This window comes from Electrophorus electricus, chromosome 9 (assembly GCF_041902795.1).
Source record: "Electrophorus electricus isolate QZ-2024a chromosome 9, ASM4190279v1, whole genome shotgun sequence".
Lineage (NCBI taxonomy): Eukaryota > Metazoa > Chordata > Actinopteri > Gymnotiformes > Gymnotidae > Electrophorus > Electrophorus electricus.
This window is the reverse complement of record NC_137505.1, coordinates 21,946,533-21,964,652: the sequence shown is the minus strand read 5'-3', so window position 1 is coordinate 21,964,652 and position 18,120 is coordinate 21,946,533. Positions and strand designations below refer to the sequence as shown.

At 37.9% G+C, this 18,120-nt stretch overlaps 2 protein-coding genes across 3 annotated transcripts in view; both read right to left on the bottom strand.

Moving 5' to 3' along the window:
• Nucleotides 1-1,233: 1,233 nt before the first annotated feature.
• plbd2 (phospholipase B domain containing 2) lies at nt 1,234-12,113 on the bottom strand. 2 transcript variants are annotated; one of them, XM_027023302.3, is made up of 12 exons: nt 11,855-12,113; nt 9,078-9,171; nt 8,595-8,753; nt 8,224-8,324; nt 7,912-8,126; nt 7,736-7,830; nt 7,332-7,492; nt 6,817-6,912; nt 3,318-3,389; nt 2,885-3,037; nt 2,584-2,746; nt 1,234-2,491 (listed from the first exon to the last, which is right to left on the bottom strand). In XM_027023302.3, exons 1-12 carry the CDS (start codon nt 12,061-12,063, stop codon nt 2,321-2,323), a joined length of 1,689 nt encoding a protein of 562 aa, XP_026879103.2. In that variant the 5' UTR covers nt 12,064-12,113; the 3' UTR covers nt 1,234-2,320. The 2 variants fall into 2 exon arrangements, with proteins under 2 accessions (XP_026879103.2, XP_026879104.2); XM_027023303.3 differs by lacking the exon at nt 6,817-6,912.
• Nucleotides 12,114-15,308: 3,195 nt separating this feature from the next.
• Nucleotides 15,309-18,120, bottom strand: part of lrrfip1a (leucine rich repeat (in FLII) interacting protein 1a) — a 39,922-nt gene continuing 37,110 nt past the window's right edge. Inside the window, exons 20-23 of the mRNA XM_081720437.1 lie at nt 17,710-17,839; nt 17,513-17,592; nt 17,288-17,392; nt 15,309-16,926 (exon numbers count right to left, since the gene is read on the bottom strand). Of these exons, the coding sequence (XP_081576563.1) occupies nt 16,819-16,926; nt 17,288-17,392; nt 17,513-17,592; nt 17,710-17,839 (423 nt within the window). The 3' untranslated portion in view covers nt 15,309-16,818. The remainder of the gene's footprint in view (nt 16,927-17,287; nt 17,393-17,512; nt 17,593-17,709; nt 17,840-18,120) is intronic.

Below are 18,120 nucleotides of genomic sequence, written 5' to 3'. Positions count from 1 at the left end.
ATGATACATTTAGAGCCAGCACAGCCCCAGTTCTAGACTGCTTGGGGAAAACCTTAGATGCTGTAGGATGCTCTGATTAGGGGCAGCATTAAAATAAGCAAAATGAGATTTATTTCAGGCTTACGGTTTAATGTGTTTTCATTTACTCAGAAAGCATCACTTTTCACATTTTGGCTTTATTCTGACACTTCTACCCCCTCCTAGTGTAAAAATATTGTGGAAATATTTGAGTTTTATCGAATTTCAGGCGATTTATTTTTTTTTCAATACAGTTCATGAAAACTTGGTGGATGAAGAGTCTGATAATGTTGATGGCAGAGTTAATGATGCGGCTTAAATTAAAATGTGAGGTAAAGAAATAAAATATGTGCAGGTGTTTTCAAATGCATAAACATAAGACTTAAATGTGCTGTGTGGCTAAACGTGTGCATTGGAAAAGCTTTCAAAACTGACTGCAATGCAAGGAATTGAGTTTCCAGAGAAACAGGATGTTTTGGACAGAGGTCCTTCATCAGCTATGCAAGCAACATATACTGCAGTTTAGGCATGGACAGTGTTATGTCCTGTGTTCCAAGTGTGTGTGGTTTGTGAGTTTTGTGTGCCTACTGCAGCCTATCATAATGCATTTTTAATGCAGATTGAAAGAATAAAAGATGCACTGATAAGTACTGGCAATGTGCACACTGTAACTTATGTTTATTTTATTCCAGGATTTTATAACCAGCATGTGTATACATTACCGTATACCATTTATGGTGTTACATCCATGAAGCTCGTGCAGGAAATATAAACTGGTTATTTGCATCTATTTGACTAAAATAAGTATATATGTCCAAAATGCTGTTGAACTGGATCATCATTTAAAGTTAAGGGGACACTTTATGGCAGGCAGATTGCCAGGAACTGCATCCCCAGCTAATTCCGGTTTGAATTACATCTGTAAAATTGGGGGAAGAACACTTTAAAAATCTGAATTGTCTATTCTGCATGTTCAGATTGTGTTGCTGACAAATTTGTTGTAGAAAAATTGCAGTTTAATGTCATGCTGTAAAGATGCCAGATGCAGTACAGTTTTCATTCAAAACCCAGATATATTTTTGGTATGGCCCACAATGAAAATAGTTCACATTCTAGTGTATGTTTTAAAGCCAATTTCATTGAATATGTTTATTTTTTTCTAAACTAAAAAAGACAGCATTATATTTGTGAAATGGGAAATTTGAAAAAACAGAATAAAATATTAAATTATTATTTATTTTACAGTTAAATTAATAACAGCGCACTCAAACAGACTAGGCATGGTTTACCATTCAACATGACAACGAACCGAATGACCCAAAAACAGCACCGGACAGCCAAAGCGGCACTGGAGTGACTTTGGGGCAAGTCTCTGGATGTGCCAGAGTGACGAGGCCAAAGCAAAGACTTAAACTCCACTGAACATCTGTGGAGTGACCTGATGATTGCAGCTGACAGGTGCTCGCCAGCCAATCTGGAGGAGCTTGAGAAGATTTGCCATGAATTGCCCAAATTCAGGTGTGCAAAACTGGCCAAGGGGAAAGTACTGAATAAAAGTCGTCTGAATACTTCTGAAAATAAGAGATTTGCATTTTTTTATTTAATTTTTGGAATTGTAAAAATGATTTCCCTTTGTTGTTATGGGTGATTAAGAGCAACAGAAAACAGCTTTGAGGGGGAGGGGGGGGGGGATCCAAAAACAATAGTAATCACCAATACACTCAATTCAATTCTAAATATGTTCATGCCTAACAACCAGAAACAAATATGTTTAGATTGCAAAACCAAAATACATTGCGGCACTGCATGAATTAATCACATGATGCAATTCTTGTTTTCCTCAAAAATATTTGTAATTATCTGTAATTTCCAGTTATTTTCAGACATTTCTGCTTGGAATAATGCTCTTTATAGTGAAGCATTCATAGATCAGACAAGAATATGATTAGTATACATGGAAAATTGGCACAACCAACACACTTATTTAAACTGAGAGACAAGACAATCTAAATAAACACATGCACATAATTCAACAGCTTAAAACTAAATTTAAAGTGTTAAATTGAAACTTTAAAACTTGAAATTTTCAGGATGCTGGGAAGAACATGGACTTCTGAGAGTCCTCACTGTGCCCTGCCCATGCGCGCATGCTCTCTCGCTCTCATGCCACAATACGCAACTTGGTGAGTTCAGTTACATAGGCAGTTGCTTCCATGTTCAGCTCTGTAGAAGTCATTTTGTCATTCTGTTTCTCATTTAGTGCAGCACATTTAAATTTCACTTTTTCAAGTAAACGGGAGATTTATTCTGACCATCTGACGTGTACAGTGGGGAAGTCCCAGCGGTCTGGGTGGCCTAAGTGCATCAAACTGCTATAAGGAGAAGTGCTCCATTCAAACACCGGCACCTGGTCCCATGTAGGTCCACTGACTGCGAGCAACTCGTACTTCTTGAAGAAGCCATAGGATGTCATCTACAATGAGAGTGACAATGAACTAATGAATGTATTTGTTTGCTTTTGAAATTTGTTTATTGAGGTCACATTTTGTGGCCACTAGTACTTGCCTTCATGTCTGTTCCACCATGAGGTCTCTGTTTCAGAGCTCCAAAGGGGTAAGTGCCATTAGACGGGTTAAGGTCCGAGCGTGCAGAGATGGCATTCTCACCATTCTGAACAGGATCACAGGCTTCACACTCTGACAAAGGATCGTTCTTAAAGTTGTTAAACCTGCAGTATAGAAGGGAAAGGCACACAGAAATGTAAGACGAGGCCGAGAACGTATATAAATACCAGTGGACAAAAGCCCATTTAGATTTGATTGTTTAAATTCTTGTGAAAGTAGAACGGATCATGCCAGATTCATACCTCATTAATCGCACCATGGACTCCAGGTCTGTGACAAGTGACTGGTTCCGGCGGAAAATCTGAGCTCTTGGATTATCACTAAAGGAGAACCATGAACCGTACTTCTTCACCAGATCCTGACCGCCACTTGCATTAAACACCTCCTCAAAATACCTAAAAACAAAAACAGGAAAAAAGTGAAAACTATTTAATATCTTTTTTCTTCTTCAGCTTCTCTATGCCTACACCTATCTGTCTAATGGCAAAGATGAGAACGTGAAATCTCACGTTCACTTTACACATTTAAATAATTGAACTCAAAATTAGAAAATCTCAAAACCTAAAATCATAGGGAAAAAGTATGAAAAGCAGTGACAACAGTATGCTAGAATGACAGAAATATTTAACATCTAATCCAATATGATGCAGGTGTGTATTAAGCCGTGGTGCTTACGGGATATTGTAGCTGGCCCAGTATCTTGTCTCATACAGCTCTTTGGTCTTATCTGCAGTTCGGATCATCCCTCTGCAATAAAGGAACGAACACCACAGAAATGTTTTGTTTTTTTTCCTTTGGCTATGCTCACATTACAAGCCTAGTTGTTGAATTCATTTATTTTGTTTGTTTGGTTTTGTTTTTTTTTTTGCTCAGATCGGATTTGCCTATTTTGGCAAAGCCCATGAATAATTGCAAATGTCTTGTTACTAAGGACAGTATGCACTTAAAAGTTACACACACACACACACACACACACACACACACACACACACACACACACACACAAATAATCTCCCCTTGCTGATGTGATGAGCGCAGTTACTCAAGACACTTCATTTCAGGTCCCCACAAATTCAATAAGATCTCTTCACCAAAATCTATTTGTGAGAACTTGTAGAGAAACTACATGTTTCTACAACAACTGAAATATGTGAATATTTCATGAGGTTTTTTGTCTGCAAAATTGATAATATAAAGAGGTTTCGGAGTACGATCCCTCTAATTTACACGTTCTGTGTCATTAATCCCAAATCTTAAATCCCAACTCAGTCAGAGCCATAGCTAATGATGTGGGACCATTAGAATCTAATGTATATAGCCATTTTTACAAGGTCTTGGTGTTATTTTCTTGTCTCTGCTCTTAAGTTTAAGAATGAAGTAAATGCTGTTGTGAGGGGTATAGCAAAAATAAAAAGTATGCTGTTTTTTAAGGATTTAAAAGTAATTATCCACACTCATTTCCTATCATACTGACTAACATAATTCATTGTATCTGGAAATCTGCCAGTCTAGCCTATCAAATTTAAAAGGGCTCCAAAATGCAAGAAAAGGTAAAGTACTACATTTGTGCTGGCATCACTACACTGTTATCAAAGTTATTAAACTGCACTGCACTAAAGTGTTAGGTTTTTAAATGGCATTGCTTAGCCCTGAGTGATGTCTCTGACCACCTCTGCTCTCATTCCACCTCATGAGCTCTATGACCTTCTAGTCAACTCTACCTAGCTGTTTCACACTCTCAGATGAAGTTTAAAGGTGACTGGGCTTTTTCTGTTGCTGCCCCAAGACTCTGGAATAATCTGTTTTGTCCTGCTCCTCCTATTGTAGCTTTAGCACCATGTTTTTTAATGTAGTTTCAATAGTTTTAGAATGGTTTATTTTGAATTGATACTGTGCAGTACTTTAGCTGACACTATAGCACTATAGTAAAAAACTACAAACAGTCAAAAAGATAGGGTTGTTAAACATCCAATATCAGGTCACAGATACTTGTGACCAGGGTGGATTTTCTGCTTTTTTTTTTTTTTTTTTTTTTAAGTATTTTTAATAATAATAAAAATATAATTGTATTTATTTAGCACTTTTCCAAGTACCTAATGACTCACAGTAGTCAGTAAAAAGACACTATTTGTACATACAAGACAACATATCCAATATACATAACATTTATAAATATCACTTACAGGCCATGGGCAGGATCTGATGAAAGGGATGTTTAGGTTTGAGAAGTATTATAGACAAGGGGAAAAATATGTTTTAAAGTTAGATTTGAATATAGGGAGAGTTGCAGACTGTTGGACCAGAGGGGGAGGAGAGTTCCAAAGTCAAGGAGCATATCACCATAATTGTTTAGGATGGAGGAACGAACAGTAAGCAGCCCCGCTGAGGAAGAACTGAGAGTAGGCGTAGGTTTGTAAGGAAGGAGAAGATCAGAAAGGTATGAAGGAGCGAGGTTATTTAACGATTTGTAATTGAGTAGGAGTATTTTACACTGGATACGGTATTTTACAGAAAGCCAGTAGAGCTGTTGGAGAACAGCTTTAATGTGATGGTGAGAGCAAGTATGGTTGAGAAGACAGAAGGCAGAACAGAGGAGGAGCTAATGCAGACTAGAAGTGAGCTGCAATAGTCGAAGCAGCTAGAGATGAACGCGTGAATGAGTTTCTACAGCAGACAAAAAGAGAGGGATGCACTCATTTTGGATGCGTTGCACAGATGGGAAAAAAAAAGTAACTATAGAAGTGATGTGGGCACTAAATTAAAGAGTGGAACTGAGGCCCAGGGGGGAGGAGATACAACTGTATCAATGGAGAGAAAAAAGAATCAGTTTTTTTGATAATTGATTTTGAACTCATGTTAATTGGTTCTATCTTATCACTATTTATCATGAGAAAATTGCATTTCATCCATCTACTGATTTTTGATCAGTGGAAATCAAGGTTTAAGTGACGCAAGATTTGTCCTAAAAGAAGGATGTACACAATGAATGGGAGGGGCCCAAAGACTGATCCCTTGATCCCTTGACAAGAGACGTGGAAGAAGTATAGCCAGAGAGGGTAACAAACTGTTTTCCATCAGTTCGATATGATGTGACCTAGTCCAGAGCAGAGTCATCAGACTAGACAGAAGGATAGAATGGCTTACCATGTTAAAGGCTGCACTTAGATCTAGCAGCAAAAGAATACAGAGAGCACCAGAATCCACAGACATGAGGAGATCATTAGTGATCTTTATTAGGGTGGTTTCAGTACTGTGGTAAGAATGAAAACCAGACTGAAATAGCTCAGAGATTGTGGGTTTCTAAATACTTTTGAACCGGACTGGCAACAGTTTGTTAAAGAATTTTAGCCAGAAGTTATCCAGAGCTGAAGGGTCCACACCAGGCTTTCTGAGTAAAGGAGTGACCGCAGCAATTTTGTAGACAGAAGGAACCTGACAGATAATCAATGATTTATTAATAAGAGTTGTGAAATGAGGGACCAGAACAGGGAGACAGGCTTTAGTGACAGATGTAGGGAGAGGACCAAGTGAGCAGGTTTTATTTTTAGATTTCATTACATCAGTCATGAAAGAACAGTCAACAGTATGAAAGGTAAAAGGAGTTTGGAGGAATGGAAAACCAGAGATGAAATGGTTATTATAAGCAGAGGGCTCCAGAGAACTTATTTTTGCAATTTTTGATTCAAAGAAGTGAAAGGATGAATCACAGTTTATAAGAGAAGCAGTTACAGTGCTGTCAGGGGGTTTAAATAGCTGTTAAGAAGAGTGGCAGGAGTTTGTATTATCACTGTTAATGAGGCTGGACATAGTTTGTTTCAGCAGTGTGTAAAGCATCTCTGTAAGAAGTCAGGTGCTGCTTATAAACCTCCACATGAACAGAGAGTTTAGACGTCCCACAGAGTCTTTGTAATGGAGGACCAGTCTGCTTCATGGTGTGCAGTTCATCAGTATACCGAGGGGCGGAAGAAATAAGTCACCTTTTTAGATTTCAACGGGGCTAGTGAATTAAGAGACTCTGAGAGAAGCAGTAACAGGGCAGCATGTTCATCAGGAGAAAAGGGAGCAGAATCAACTGGAAAGGCAGCAGAAATAGAATTGTCAAGAATAAGAGGATCAACAGAACGAGTCTTGCAGAAGACAACAAGTGCAGGTGACATTATAAACACTGACTCACGGTATTTGTTCAAGCACAGTAAACAGCCCTTGGTTAATGGCTGGTGCACCTGGAATAAAATTCTTATAGTCAACTATCATCCACTGATTGTTGTACCTACAGAAAACAAAGAAACAAAAACAACAGTACATTACAACTTTTATCAGCAGAGGTTTTTCTTATTGGTTTTGGTTAACTACAGTGATCAGCTATATTGTTTTCACAGAAAACAAAACCTGAATAATTCAGAAAAGGAAAGATGCAGAAGTGTGGGAAGACAAAAAATTAAATAAATAAATCACATCTTGCAGAATGTTCTGGCACAATGTGGATACATTTCCTGTAGTGTAATGTGACTACAGGTCACGGTCTAGAATTTTAATAGACCCTCAGTAACGATGCCATCATATCCGTCATGTTAGAACACTTTCACAATACTTACCAGGACTATCATACCCCTGCTTCTGTACCCACACAGTCACGTTACAGGCAAATTCCAACTGGGGGGAGCAAGTGTGTGCTGCTTAGTGTCTTACGTTCCACTGTTGTACTGGCTGAAAATGTCTGCCCACTCTTTGCCGCTTCGGGCAAGTCTGTTGGCTACTATGTTCCTTAGCCACTCCATGACTGCACCACAAGGTCTTACAAACTTCCAAAGGTCAGGGTTACTGTTTCCAATGGTTGTTTCCATAGTAACCTGAAAGAGTATATACAAAAAAAGCTGTGTGCCATTTGCAAATAAAAATGTATACAAATCAGTTTGCTGGCACATTTGCTTGGAAATTTCTTGATCTATCTTGAAGGTAAATATACTGGGATATCTTCAGATACAGTAAGTGGGAATGTTGTGATAACTTTGCAATCAAATTGCACTGCTTTACTTGCACCATGGTTTGCAAAACATTGCATGTTTGCATTGTTTACATGGGTAGCATCTTACCAGGCCACTGCTGAGAATGTAGAAGTCGTCTCCTGAAAAGATGGAGCCAGGGTAAGAGGAGAAAGCCTGAGTACCTCCAGGAATCACCGCCTTATCTACAGGAATGGTACTCAGAATTACTGGGAGTTGTGTCTAATAAAAGACTGGGTTAATAAGTAACTGTAAAAGAAGATTACCTTTTGGAAATAAGCGGAATGAAAAATTATACTTCTTCATGATCCTCAGCATGGACTGATATGTGTTCCAAGTGTCATGTGACACAAGCAGGTCTTTGTTACCAGGCAACAGCTTTATGAGAGCAGAGCAAGAACCAGAGCCTACTGTACGTGATTGGCTAGATTTGTTTAGTGCTGCCTCCAAATCCTCCAAGTCTCCACCCATCTGGAAAAGTCTGACCATTGAAAGAAAAAAAAATTGTTATCTTGAAGTTATTTAGAAAGAGAGGAGGGAGGGAGGGGGACACAGAGAGAATTTGCGTGTTCACTCACAGAAACCCTAAGGGGTTTAATGAGAGCCTTCCTTCTGGAAAAGCCACCTGACCATTATAACCATCTTCCAAACCCTGCAGCTGCAGCAGAGACAAATGGACCTAAAAGAAATAACAGACTAGTCAGGATCTTCATACGGATCCAAGTAAAAGCTTAACAAATAAGCTCAACATTGATGTACATCAGGATATACAAATTGGTGACGCTGTTTGTTTTGGTGGCTGTTACATGAAATTTTAGATATAGATATAGGCATGAATACTGTAACACAAGAAAAAAAGTTTTCAAACAATGCATATCTGTGACATGATTTTGTAACTTGTTGCACAGCAACTACAGGTGATGTTGGACAGCAAAACATTCCACAATACCTGATGCCAATATGGTGAATCTATGTCTTTTTCTATTTGCTCTCCTACCCACTGCAGGTTGGATGTGATATACTCTTTCAGACGGTGGCAGAAGCCTGCATCATACTTAAATGGGCTGCAATATCCCATCAATGTATTCACCCAGTGCTTATAGATGAGCTACAATTCAAATACATTCAGAAAGATATGTAAGCATACAATCTCCCAATCACCCAGTGCTGTGTATCTAGCATTTACAGAGACAAAATCTGGGTTATAAAAATGAAATGGCAAAAAAAAACAAAAAAAACAACATACATATATACACATACATACATACATACATACATACATACATATATACATACATATATATACACATATATATATATATATATATATATGGTCGTACAACTGGCTAGGTGAGATTATGCCCTCAACAGATAATCAGGTTAAGTTATAGCACCTGTGAAGATGAAGTAATGAAAAGTTATGCTTAAGTACCTGTGAAGTGACCGCAGCCTCCACAAGTCCAGCACCATAAGCCTGGAGTGTATCGTCATACTCGCCATTGGTAACAACCTCAAGATAAGACCAACTGAAAAGGCAAAAACAATCTTTACTGCCCAGTTCCAATTTTTGAGAGGATGCAAATCCTGTTGTTTTGCTGGAACCTAATAGTCACAGCATCCATGAAGGCTTTACATTTGTCAACCAATTGTGAAGATTACAGTTTTTAAGTGACATCCACTCTACTTCCTCTCCATATCACAGTGGCTAAAGAACAAAAATAATAGGTACAGGGATCCAGCATCAAACATTGCAATTGAAATATGATTGTTTACATAGAGTCTTATTTAACATAGGGTGACCACACTTCCTCTTTTGACATTTACATTTAAGGCATTTAGCTGACGCTTTTATCCAAAGTGACTTACAATTATGACTGAGTGCAACTGAGGGTTAGGGGTCTTGCTCAGGGGCCCAACAGTGGCAACTTGAACCAGCAACCTTCCAATTACAAGTCAAGTACCTTCACCACTGAGCTACCACTGCCCTGCTTTTTCTCAGACATGTCCTTTTTGGAACCTACAGAATATGTCCAGGTGGGATTTCTATAATGTCCAGAATTTGTCCTTCCTTTCATGCATTACTGCAGGCTGGACAACGTCTAAGTGGGAGAGGGTGAAGCTCCAAATAGGAGATCATAACTCTGAATGGGAGCATGTAACTTATTGTGCCTCACTACTGGTTGCTGAAGTCAACCAAAGTGACTGTGATGCTAGGCAATATTTTGTTGAACCCAGTCTCTATTTCGTCTTATAAGAATATATTAGACTAACCAGAACTGGATATAGCTGTGCTGCACTAAACTACAATGCTCTTAAAAATAAAAACAAATATTGGTAGCTCAGATTGAATGGTTTAATGTTGAGGAGTTCTCTGAGCTTGATATTTGTGGCGGCACACATTTCATCAGTCAAGGTGACCATCACTGCATGCACAGCATTACGCTTGCACTGACGATGTCACCTCACCTGGTGATGAAATGTGTGCCAGCAAAATATCAAGCTCAGAGAACTATACAATGCTCTTATTGTTGAAAGCATCTAGGCTGTTTATTATGTAGCTACAGTTTATTAGATATTAACGAAAGTTGAACATTAAAGACATCCTCACTTTATACGTATTGGCACTGCTGTTTTGGCGCCGTATCGTGGCGCATTTACGACCAAACCTAAATATATAGTCTATGAGCTCAAGCGATAAACATAGATTTGCTCATTTTCACATAACTAATATGAAGCACAATATTAGCATATAGACCCCAAGGGTCTGAGCTCCATGACTACAATGGCAACATTTACTCCTATTCTCATGTGTTTCTCAAACCACAACAGGTATTTAAATATTATTTGCCATAATATATATTACTTTGTAGTACTGCCTCAGTAAACCAGTGTGATGGCATCATTCGTATAGGTTTTTGCATGTTTACCAACTTTATGTTAATTAGACCATACCACATTGTAGCAGGTTTTTTTAAAATGTCGTGCCACTTCTTACAAGGCATACAAAATAAAGAGGACCGTTGTTACACACAGGGAGTAACCTTCGTTGGTTGCAATGCCAAGGTGAAGAAAAAAAATCTAAAATTTCTGCTTATGATTTACATTAAACATGCAACTTGTGTTCACGATTTATATTTATTGTACATAAAACTACTGCTTAGATTAAAAATTAAACATTTCGTATCAGTGAGGTTATTAAAGCACACGAATGTTTGAATTTTGTTTGAGAGCATTTAACAAAAAGGAATAGCATTTGGAGTTAAACGCACCCAGCCTACAGGAATACATACATTTACGGCATTTAGCTGACTCTTTTATCCAAAGCGACTTACAATTATGACTGAGTACAACTTGAGCAATTGAGGGTTAAGGGTCTTGCTCTGGGACCCAACAGTGGCAACTTGGCAGTGGTGGGGCTTGAACCAGCAACCTTCCAATTATAAGTCAAGTACTTGTGTGTGTGTGTGTGTGTGTGTGTGTGTGTGTGTGTGTGTGTGTGTGTGTGTGTGTGTGTGCGTGCGTGCGTGCGTGTGTTTGTTTGTTTGTGTGTGTTTGTTTGTTTGTTTGTTTCACAACAGCACATGGCCAGAGACGATACATGAAGTTTGCCTTCTATATAAACACATATAGTGATATTCGGGTTTTTTGCGATGTCTGTTTTCTCCATGTGCGACATATGTGACAAAACAATTGGACCTAAATCATTAGGCTTACATCACATACACTCCGTATAAATGACTTTTTACACTTCTAAGTCTAATAAAACATAAAAACAAATTTGACAATTATATATTTAAGTGATCAGTATTAGATTATATTCCAACATGTAGATCACACATCTGCCTTCTTAAAACGGCATTTTCGTATACAAAACCTGGGTACATCAAAACTACTGAAAAGTGTTTAGTGAAGTAGTAGATTTTTATGGAAAATCATTTTACTTTATTCTATAACCATGAAAATATATGTTTTTACTTTATACGTTTTTATTTATTTATTTTATGTGTAAGGAACAACTGAATAGAAAGGAATACGATTATCTGGCTATATATGCCTGAAGGCAATTTTTATTGGACTTTTAAGTCAGTCCATTAAATAAGTTTGCTAAAAGTGGTTCCCTCGAGGTCTTTTTTTGAAAACCAAAACATGTTCATTGTACCTAATGAAAGATTCACGGGTAGATAAACGACAGAGCCAAACGACGCCTACCCAGTAGTACCGATGTCATCTGTGAAGTTTGCCAAGGCAACGAAGCCTGTCTGGAAGCCCTCTTTTAAATACAGTTTTCCGGTTTGCTTGTCAAATATTGCAGACTGCAGCTGAGATGCCGCAGTTGCGAACAATGATACATTTAAAAGGCAAATTAAAATAAATATTAAGCCCAGTAATGTGACAGAACGGTTCGGAAGCAAAGCCATGCTTACTTATGGTCGTAATATGACCATTCTACAAAGTAAAATTGAGTGAAGTCATATGACTTTTCCGTCAAAATAAAAGCCAAGTATTGTGATTTTAGCAACATTTTGCCACAATGGCAAATACATTTTGTCAAAATAAAAGTCCCGGCAAAAAATTACATTTTAAAATATTTAAAACATTTTAAAATGCAGTGATAAACTATGTATTGACCAAAAATCCATCCATGAACAAACGGTAAGAAGGAATTGTGTAAATTATAACCTCAAACTTGAGGCATTTCATATTTTTGTGGTGTAGAGCAGTAGTCTCTCGTTTCACTTTAATGTGCTCTTGTGCACTGCCACTTGCAGATTGTTCTCTCCCTCTGCTTTTGTGATCGCTTTCATCACCGCATCTTTAGACCCCAACAAAAACATCTCACAACTCTCCTTAGCACATTTACATTCCTCAACTCAACTTGTCAGCAGTAGGTCCAGCATCCTTCTCCCGTACCATGCCACACTACCAAACATGGCACCCTAGTTACTTCCTGATAGCCTTGTACATAATCCTTTTCAGCCTCTTTCAGCCTAATATGAGGCAGCAAGCCAAACTGGAGGCAGTTTAAATTTTTCCTGGTAAAAACAACTTCTCAATGCTGTTAACAGCCTTCATCATTTCCTTCTTCATCCTCACAATTTTCCCTGCAAAGTACCAACACAGTTGTAGTGAGGCTACTCATTTATTATACAAGAGGTACATGAAATGCTCAAAGAGTGATTCTGTTTAAAGGTTACCGGTTTGTTTCAGAATGATCAACTGTAATACATATCATAAACTAATATCATTTTAAACCTGAAGAGATTCGTGGAAAGCCACTGATGGCTTAATATACCAAATTCAGAACTGCTGTCTCAGGATGATGGAACTTTATCTGAAATTGAACATTTACATGTTGTTCCTGTATTAATTTAAAATGTATTTGACCTATTGCAATTATCTTATGCCCGTTTCTCACCTGTTGCAAAATGTTTTTATATTTCATTATATTTGTTATAAAATCCCACGTAAAGTCTTAGTAAAGTGTCAATCATTGTAGTAATGCATGTGAACATGTAGAGAGTAGGTTTAATTTATTTTACATTCATATAGTATCCTGTGTAGCTGTACCTGCCTATAATAAATGACAGTGTTTGATTAAAGTGAAAGCAAATTTTTTATTAGGCACCTTTTGTCCACTTTCATTCACAGTAAGTACGTCATGAGCAAGATGAAGGGTTGCAATTACATTCAGCAGTTTTTTGGGCAACCTCATAAAAAAAGAAACGTAACCTCTGAGAAAAAGTACTAGTCAAGTGATAAGTGCAGAAGAGAGTTGTAAAAGAATTGAGTCAGTATTGTCTGACAGTCATAACATGCTGAATAATGTGCTGACAATAAGAAATTGTCAGTAATCTATTCTTGAACATCATGGCCAGAAATACCAGTTGTTTACTGATAATATTTCTTTCATGTTCACTCTGGTTCATTTGAGAGAGAGAGAGAGAGAGAGAGAGAGGGAGCGAGAGCAGGTGATATGGAAGTGAGTGAGAAAAGGAACAAATCTTGATAGTGAAGACCGAGTAATAACAGCAAGCAGAAGGTAATAATAAACAGATTAAAATAAAATATGAATAATCAAGAAAAGGTTTAATCTGAAATAAAAAAAACAAGAACATTAATAAAGTTGTGGGGGTGGTGGTAAAAAAAAAATGAATTACATAACTAAAAAGAAATGAGGAGAATAGATGACAGGAGAGGAGAAGCAAAGAGGAGAGTAAGGAGAGGAGAGACGAGACACGACTGGAAAGGAGATTAAAACAGGAGCAGAGGAGAGGAGGAGAGGGGAGACGTCGAGAAGTGGAAATGTCTGGGATGCCCATCCAAGGGTAAATAAAAACATTACCTAAACCTTGGTTGCAATATTTGGATGTCTTCATATAATAATGAATAGATTGTTTATATGAATATGGCTATACTTTATTAATCCCATATAACAATCATTTCATCTCATGAGTTAGTGATTTCCTGTCCCGTGCGTAGATTTGGTTATAGCTTTGGTAAATACATTAAAAAGTTTGTTTGTTTGTTTTTTTAACTTGAGACACTGTTTATTACAGTCTCTGACAATCTGAAAGCTTGTTTCTTTGTTGTATGATTTCTCTGAGACTGATCATATGTATCGATAGCCTGGTATAACCCACCAGAATAAAATAAGTTTGGAATTTATCAACCTTGAGCCGTTTCACAGATTACCAAGATATGATGATGGCAAAACTGGCAAGTAGGCCTCTCTTTGGGAGATGGGTGTCAGAATGTCAAAATTTCAAATTTACAGAACAATGAGCTGGAACCTTTATGCAAACACAAAGCGACATTAGCTGGATGACTTTGAACCAGTTCTGCGCATAAGTGTTTTGCAATGTTATGCCAATAGACAGAAGCAGAAATCACTTTTGTGACAAGACAGAAGGGGAAATCACAGGATTTCCTTCTGGCTATGACTTTGTTGAGATAATGATCTTTTATAATATTAAACCAAAGTAAAGCTTGATCTTGGTCAGTGCTTCACTTGAACAAAAGATTTGCCTACAGTTCTGCACACACTTGATATAGGCAGATAGCCTTGCTTGTGTCTTTTTAAAATGTTTTAACAGTTAGTGAAACAAGAGTTTTTCTTTGCTGTAACGTAAATGCACCATATTGGTACATTTACATTACACTGAAGTGAAAGTCTTGCTTCACCTCCTGCTGGCCAATTCGGGGACATGTCACGAAAATAACAAGCAAGTTTACTGGTCCAGGATCACCATTTCAGACACCTTCCGTGCTTCATTTTTTAATTTGTTTCTGTATTCACAGAGTCATGTTGAAAGGTGCAGGAAAACCTGACAGAGCCGATAATCCTCTCCTTATCGTCACAACTGATTTCAGCGTGTGGCTTGATGGGACATCACAAAATGCACATGGCTGCCAACTGCCAAAATACACTGTCAGCTTTATGCAAATGAGAAAAAGCTCAACTTGTTTTCTTCGCTTGCTTCCATAATCCTGTGTGTATAACTGATACCTGTCCCCATAGAAATTAATGAGAGGTGGATTTTGTGAATTTACATTGCACACTTGTATGGACTGACAAAATATGACAGTTAGCGTAAGAAATCGAAAATGCATGCATGGTCTTGCATGATGCCCATTGTATAAGCATAAGAAGCTTATCAGCTAATTATATGGGTTGGAATTTTATTGCACACACTTTACACATAATTACACTTTACAATGTAAAGTTGGAGCAGGACCACACCATAGAAAATGTACTAGATTAATTTTCCCACTTGAGAAACAACCTTAGAACTGCTATGGAGACTTGCAAAAAGAACATTGCTTGAGTTTGTAGTCAATTTTCAACATATGCATTGTCAGTGTTTAAAATAAAACTTAGATTTTAGAAGAATGTATTCAACAATAACAACAACAACATCTTTATCTAAAAGTCATAATGGCCACAGTAGCTGTATATGTCTTGAGGCAAGAACAATCATACGATTAAAAGCTTTGTACTTGACGTTATATCTTTTATGAATATGTTGCTGTGTCTGTTATGTAAATAAGATCAACAGAAACTAAGTGTCCGATAAGCAGCTCAACATTAACAGCAGGACATCAGATTTTAAATGAAATCGACTGTTTTTTTAATATACAAAGAAAGGAACTATAATTCTTCAGACGAGAGGCTTGATCATTTACAAAAATAATAAGAAAAACATGACATACATTCACACTCAAGTGCAATGCCCTTGCACCCGCTATCTTTCAAGATAGTGGAGGACCACGTAACTTTTTAATGTATTCGACAAAATTATTGCAAGGTCATACAGAAGTATTCCACCATGACAGACAATCCAAAACCATGACCTACACGATACCTGTATATGCCACTTGTTAAGCTGTGCAGCTAGTTCCAATATTTTGAGCTACGGATTTGAAAGGCACTCAAGTTTTCCTAAGTCTTTCCCATCGTCCTGAAAGGCTTTCCAGAGCTAAAAATCACATCATTAAAATCCACTTAAATACGCAGTGCAATGTAATTAGGAGTAAATATGGCACCATTTGAATGTGCTGTGAGGTGTCTGTGTGCACTTTTCCACTGACAAAGTGCCGGTGCTAAAATCTTGAATGGTTCCACTGACGAAGAGAAAAAAAAAAAAAAAAAAAAAGAAGAAGAAAAAAAAAACTTGCTGTCAAAGGGTCAAAGGGGAAGGCTCTGGTGCTGTTGCTGCTTTTCTGCCATTTGCTAAAAGAACCACAGCAAAAGCAGCAACCATCATGATTGAATCATGAGTGGTCCTGAAACAGCTGAAAGTTAATTGTAGATGACTAGATATGCCCTCAAAGAAAAGAAGCAAAAATATGCAACAGCAGAGCATTTTCTGCCATGTGATTTGCATGATTTCTTCCAACTTCCTTTTGACGATTAGGAAACACCTACTTCCAGATACATAATTGTTGGGCTCTCAAACTTTTGGAAACGTGGATTCATCCTTAAAAGGTTTGTTAGGAACCAGCACCGGTACTGTGTAGATGGAAAAGTAGTACGTCTGCTTCAGTGGTTGTGTTGTTTATATAGCTTTCTTTATCCCATTTAACTTGTGGGCTGTACACAAAACCAGTAATAAGCTTCATATAAGTAGGGAGGCCTTGGAGGTTGAGCTATGATGTGTAGTAGGTGGAGACGCCTAGGGAGATGCTGCCACGCCACGACTTGCCTTCATCTTCTCCAGCCGTTTTGTCAGGTGGCTGTTACTTGCCTCCAACTCTTCAATTTTGTCCATAGCAGACCGAAGCTGACATGCATAACACACACACACACACACACACACACACACACAATAAATAAATAGATAGATAGATAGACAGACAGACAGAATGTATATGTTGGGTTTGAAAGGGGATGGAAAGTAGATTATTTATTGCCAGTTTTATGGTGGAAGTCAATCTCTGCCCGTCATAAGGCCCAGTCTTGGTCCGCTCCCTGCCCCTCCAGCAGGCCTCACTCACCCATTCCATTATGTGCCCCTTTTCCCTTCCTACATTCTGCTCTAATTCTTCACTGTGTAATCCTTGTTCAGGTTAGTCAGTTATTCGCAAAGGGACATTCAATAGTGAAACAAAGCAAAACGAGACAAAAATGTTGTCGTATTACACCTCTCTCTGCAGTTTGCGTTTCTCAGTTTTGAGTTCATCCTCCACTTTCTCTGCATTCTCAGATGCTGATTTGTAGCGGGTAACCTGCCCCTCTAGTCTTATAACCTGCCATTGGAAATATGAAACATTTAAACAGATTAAAGCCTGTTCAAATGCAGTCAATCATGATTATAGTTCAAAATCCAGAAAAATTAAATGGCAAACAAAAATACATGGAAAGCTTACATTCTGTTCCAAAGCTGTGGCCTCCTGCTCTGACTTGACAAGCTTAAATTTGAGGTCACCGATTAGCCTGTTGGCATCTCCTGTAAAAGCATGAATGAGAAGCATGAATTTTCAAATGCCTTTAGCATTTATAAATTTGGCAATTATGCAAGTGTTTTACATTGTTTAAACATGCGCGTGTGTGGCGTGCACCATACTCTGCATATCCATGATGTCTGCATCAGTGCCATTTTCGATCACCCCTCTCTCTGGGTTGGAGCCATCCAACTGAATATATTGATCTTGCCCCGTTTTTTTCTGCTCAATTTGTTCTTTCAGTGACTTTACCTGATCAAAAATACAGATTCAGAAACCAGTCCTTTCCAAAATGTCTGTAGTATACATGTCTGATTTGATTGTTTTAACACTGCACCATTATATTAAAATTATGTGCCATGCCGTCCTGTCTTGCTATACAAATAGCTGCATGGCATAATGCAAAAGATGCATGATCTGCCTAACAACACATCACCATATTATTATTAGGTACAATCATGTCTCTGACTGTAGTGCATTCAAATGTCAAATGATATTGATATTGAAATGTCAAAAGGATGTCATCAGCCTTT